At 38.7% G+C, this 6,000-nt stretch overlaps 1 protein-coding gene across 1 annotated transcript in view; it reads left to right on the forward strand.

Moving 5' to 3' along the window:
• The window catches only part of LOC101484541 (zeta-sarcoglycan), a 377,409-nt gene extending 373,584 nt beyond the window's left edge, over positions 1-3,825 (forward strand). Inside the window, exon 8 of the mRNA XM_004539191.4 lies at positions 1,178-3,825. Within this exon, the coding sequence (XP_004539248.1) occupies positions 1,178-1,384 (207 nt within the window). The 3' untranslated portion in view covers positions 1,385-3,825. The remainder of the gene's footprint in view (positions 1-1,177) is intronic.
• Positions 3,826-6,000: the final 2,175 nt, after the last annotated feature.

Raw genomic sequence — 6,000 nt, forward strand, 5'->3', positions numbered from 1 at the left:
TCAACTTTACCTGTAAGTCTTAATATTTGTTGGATGCTTTTTTGGTATTCAATAATGTTACTGACCTTGCCAACTAATATAATAATCAAATTATTCTCTTTTAGAAACAAGACACATGGAACTTTGCTGGCCTTTTGACCCTGTTCTTCCTTTATTTTTATTTTAACTTGTTTGCATTTTTCTGTGTAATTTTGAGTATGAACTACTTTTGGACTTATTGAGATTTTTTCCCCCCTTTCAATCTGTAGTGGTTCAGTCCAGTAGTGGTGGTACTGGCTTAACCAATCAGCTAGTACCACCTTGTTAAATGCTAATTGGTCAGCATTTGCGAATGTGTGATTGGTCCACTTTCTTCTGTTTCCTGTTTTTGTGTTTAAACACAAACTGTTTGATATTGTGTAATGAACCTGATGAAGGCCACAAGGCGAAATGCGTTGGTCACCCAATAAAGTTGTTCCCTAATACTTTAAGTGTCTCTGGAGTCTTCACATCATCAGATCTTTGTCTTCTCCATGCACCTTGGAAGTAAATGAACTTGTGCAAGTAAATTTTGTTGGCCTTTCAACCCTTTAAGAAGTCTGTTAAATTTCAAATAAGCATATGTTTTTAAAAGAAACTATAGAATTCAGATTCAACAGTTTGTGATCATTTTTTTTAATTAAATGTGGCGCTTAAATCATCTATCTTAGACAGTCTTATTCTTGTCTGATTTGTGATAAGTGTGATACAATATCAAATCACCTGGAACAAAAGAGCTGTTTCCAGTGTGTTTGTTTTCTGTTGCATGCTAGTACTTCACTTCTCTTTTCTCCCACTGATTTCCTTCCATTTCTCATAATCTATCTTGCTCTCTGCCTCATTCACTCCCACCCTACCTCTTTATCAAAAGAGACCTGTTCTACATAGAAATTCCTTTTTGTGTCTTCATAGATCTTTCATGATGACAACCGTAGTCAACAGCAAGAAGTAGTCATTGCCTTCAGCAATGTGACCTCTCTTTCGACGCACCAAGCATTCCTTGGTTTCCCTTTTTTTCTTTTTCCCTTTTTCAAATTCTCTTTGTTTGTGCATTACTTTCAGCACCAAGACCATCCCTAAGAGCTTTGCCCCCTACAGCTGGATTCTTTGTAACTTTTGTTTCCATGTTTTATGCATGTTTTTTCTTTTATGTTTACAGATCTTTCTAGATGCCAACACTATCAGACTGGGCAACATTCCCCTTGGTAGTGCTGTGGATCCCCTGGAGGGAGCGCCTGCAGGTACCACCTACACCAAACAGACTGTGTACGAGCTTTGTGCCTGTGCTAACGGCAAGCTCTACCTGTCCCCTGCTGAGAAAGGCTCTACTTGCCAAACCACCAGTAACTTTTGTCTCTGGAGCTGAAAGCGGGAGGTCGAAATACACACGGGACATATGGACGATTGAGTTTGAAGCTAATATAGCCAACAGACTGAATCACCATGGATTTATGGCTTGATGGGAAGCTTTTGCCAGCTAACAGACTGAATCAGCATGAACTGTAACAAGGCGACAATTTCATGTCTGTTCACCAATCAAATAATATGGATTACAGCTTGGCAGGAAGCTAATGGTTGCTAACAGGCCAAATCAACATAGACTGTAGCTCGGTGTTAAGCTAATGCCAACTAAAGGACTAAATCAACAGAGACTAGAGCTTGAGCAAAGCTAATACCAGCTCACTGGTTGAATTAATGTGTTGGTGGGTAGCCAATGCCAGTCCAGAGCATGGATAACTTTGTGGGACACAAAAGCCAACAAGATCAGCTGATGGGTTTCATGCTTAGACCACTCTTGGACATATGTGAGCAGTCTCATTCTGGGGCTGTTGTTGAGTGTCTTTCCCATTGTTTAATTGCTGCCATGATGATTGCTGAAGGTCGCAAAGACGTTGGGGTTTTTTTTTTATGAACAGCAACCTTTGTGTGTTCAGAAAATAGCCAACATGTCCTGACAAGACATATACTTGTTGCTATAATATGATGAAGGAACACATACTTGGCAGTGACATGGACATGAAAACGTGGTTATCAGTTGGCTAACAGACATCAATGATGACATTTGTTTACCCCAGTGGGTAGCTAACAAGAAAATCAAAATATAGTTTTGTCTCTAGGGAAGCTAAGGCTAGCTAACGGACCAATCTATACCAGAAAGGCCTTCTCCCTCTATTTCCTCTCCAGCCCTTCAACTCAAACATTGACATGTGACTCTTCTGCATTAATCCGCACCTGATAGTAAAAATGTTCTCTATCCCCACTTTTCATATGATAACTAATGCAAATTATTGTGATTTAACCATTGTATTCACCAGCTTCTTTTCCTAGTATTTTTTTTTACATTCTTCATATCTATTTTTACTTTCTTTTAGTTTTTTCTGATGAAATCTTTTACTTCTTCTCTTTTTTCCCAATCAATGTTTTTGTATTCCTTTATCATTTCATATTTTGCAAATGTGCCCCTCTCCATGCGCTAGTTATTTGTTCTGTCTATGCACCTACTAGCACTGTTCAGGTAAGGAAAAGGCCTATCTATTTCTTCCAGCAGTGTAGTTTAAAAATGAAAAAAACGCCACATACAGACTGCTTCGACTTCCTCCTCCACCATTGTCTCCACGTCTTTTGTTTCTCACAAGTTATTCTATGTGGACATATGATGGTTAGCTACAGACAGCAAATGGAACATAAAAAGGGAGGAGAAAATGAGATATCAGTCTTCGATCATACTCAGGTAGGTGCTGTAGCAGACAGACCACTTTCTGGTATAGGGCCAAACTTCCAACGCCAGGCAGAGGCAGCAGTCAGCTGAAAGACAGACCAATTTTAGTCCTCTTATGGGGTATTATATGTCTTCATCCAGGCTGTCTTGCCGGTCATACTGTCTTTACATCTTTTTTGCTTGACCTTTCTGCTTTTCATGCCAGGTTTGTGCTCTTCCTTCTCAACCACCAAGAGACATTTTCACTCTTTGTGCTCAGTCCATTTTGTCCTTTCTGTATTTTATTGCAGTATGCCTGCCACTCACTATTCATTGTTTATCTTCCCAGTTAAGAAGCATCTCACCTGTTTATCTCATATTTTTATCCCAATCATCAATCAGCTAGCATACATTAATGTTGTTTCCACATCTTATCCGTTATGCTTTCTCCAGTCTAAGTTGGAAATGTCCCTCTATAGTCATAGTATTCTCCCTTTCAAAATATCTCTAAATCTGGGCAAGAAAATATGGAAATCTTGGGAAATACTATTTTGGGGTGTATTTTTGTTTTTTATATTATTCAGTCAGTCCCAGAAGGGGGATCAGTGTGAATGGCCATGAGCTGGTTAACCTGGTGCCCAAAATCTGTAATGGCTGGCGGAAAAAAAATTTGTGTGGAAGAAATCCCCCTGCAAGAAGTGATGGATGGGTTTGGTTTATATGTGTATGGACTCAACGAGAATAAGGCCCTGCAGCTTACTTTCTTTTTTAAACAAAGCGATACACAGGTGCCTTTGCTACTGTTGGTAAAAGCACATCACAGTCTGAACATTCACACTACCCTCAGTGGACCATCTGCAAGTGTCTCTGAACTATCTATTTTATCAATCTACCTATCTAGTTTGTTTTCCCTTTCTGCCCCTTCCCTCCTGGTTTTGTAGAACTCTCAGTATATCCAGCTGAACAATGAATAATTCAATCATTTAAAGTTTAATTTTCTGATGTGTTCCCCTATGGTTTATTCTTGATAATAAAAAAGCACAAATTATGCCATGTATATAACAATACCAATAAAATACAAAATAAAATAGTATTGTTTTTAAAAAGAATCTCTTGAACTGGTGTTGTAATTAGTATGTAACCATCACTTTTTTATGTTCCTAACAATGTTTTTTTAAGGTATATAGAACATCGAGAAGCACTTGGTCAGACAAGAACACAACTATCTTCTGGGACTTTTTATCTTGGGAAAGCTATACCATATTTAACCCTGCTCTTATCCTTTTCTTTGTCTGCTACCTTTTACCTGAAGAACTTGGTTTCAACAGGAGAAGAATTTGAAAGACCGCTGCCAGCTGTACCGCTCAATTACAGTCTGACAACTCACTTTAACAATACATAAAGCAGAAAGGTTGGTCTTGCACTAGAATGCAAACATGGCCAGAACTGCTACCAAAGATAAGCTGAGAATATAACTGTCTGTTAAGGACACCATCACTTTGCCACGTCATTCCAAAGAAAATAGTTTTATGGGTTGTTTTTTTTGCTATATTATTAATTGAACATGAATAAAACTAAATGACTATCATTGCATCATTTCAGATGGACTTTGACTGGGCAGTTGTGACACCTTGATGCTTTTCGTTGTCAGCTCTTCTGCTGTAAATTTGCTGTTGTGCTTGGGATTCTTGTCCTGTTGCATGGCCCAGTTTCAGCCAAGGTTAACCTTTTTCTCCCATAAAGATCACAACTGACATCGTCCCCTTGTACCCTTGATTTCACATTTTGACCTCTCAGTGTTTATCAATAAAGATGTGGTTTGACGACCATTAGCATACTTTCCAGGATTTTCTAGGGGTAACTACACAGGCAATGACCACCCACACTAACTTTTGATGCACACCTAGTTATTTTGTTATGTAAGCATGCCTGAAATGTGGATGAAACTGCTTGGTTCAGAAAAGAGCTTTGAGGGTTACTCCTAGTAGGCTTTCAAAGGATAAAGGGCATACTTTCAATCAAATTGTGTCAGATTTTACTCCAGAGTTCATGGTTGACTCGGTGACTGCAAGGTATCCAGATCCTGGCTCTAAAATACCCAAATCATCACCCCCTCCTCCACTGTGCTTGACAGGTGGTATGAGGTGTTTGTGCTTGTATCCAATGTTTGTATTTGCTCGGATGTCTACTAATGGGAAGATTGGCAACTCACTTGAAAGTTTTCCATTTGTGAATAATCTTTTTCATTGTAGAATGTACAGTTGTTTGAAAATGGCCTTATAACCTTTCCCAGATCGATGGGAAGGAACAATTACTTCTTTAAGATCACTGCTGATGTCTTTTCCCATTGGGTATTGTGTCAACTCAACTAAATGCTCAAGCAGGGGTGATTTTAGGATCGAACATTTATGGAAGCCAAGCCCCCAATTATAATATCACACATATTCCCCTTGCAATGGACTATGATGCTGGCAAAACATATTCAATCATTTTCACATCTCAGTTTGTACTGTCGTGTAAAAAAAAAAAAAAAAAAGATTCTGAATGAATCATCACAGTTTTTACTATAATACAGGGTGGATACTTGAGTTATCAAACTTGAGGCAAAGGCATGTTGATCAGGATTTCTTTAAGTAAAGTTAAAGAACTATTTTTAGCAAATGCGAGGAGAAACTTGCACGGTTTGTTTCAGAGTCTTTTCACCACGTAAAGGCACTAAGAAGGGCAACAATTAAGGCAGTATCTTTTTTGAAGTAACAGGTCATTTTAAATGCAATGTTTCGATCAGCTTGTACTGAGGTATCTCAGAGATTAATTGTGCAGCTAAACTACTGTACACTGACAGAAATGGGGAAAAAACTTTAGACTGGTCCGGCCCACCTAAGATCAAAGTGGCATGTACGTTGGCTTCAAAATGCATTTCACATCCATGGTATAAATGGTATACTGTTAGAGCAGGGGATGGAAATCAGCCAAGATTGCTCCTGAAACTTCTGCTTACATCTTGTTGAATTCAGCTGTGTGACTCCACAAAGAGCAGTAAACCTCAGAGCAGAAGCAGGTCAGCTCATCACACCCTGTACACCAAGAAAACATACTAGAGCTTACAATAGGAATGAATGTGAGTTGTGATCGTTTTCACCTTGCTCAGCTACTAAAACAGATCTTAGGATTCTGCCACCTGCCAAATGTCACTTTAACCCCTGAGTATACACATTTTTCTATAGAGGTAAACTCACCCTCTAAACATTTATTTTCGTGTCTTTCAAAAATCATGAAAAAAA

Source organism: Maylandia zebra, linkage group LG6 (genome assembly GCF_041146795.1).
Source record: "Maylandia zebra isolate NMK-2024a linkage group LG6, Mzebra_GT3a, whole genome shotgun sequence".
In the NCBI taxonomy this organism is placed as follows: domain Eukaryota; kingdom Metazoa; phylum Chordata; class Actinopteri; order Cichliformes; family Cichlidae; genus Maylandia; species Maylandia zebra.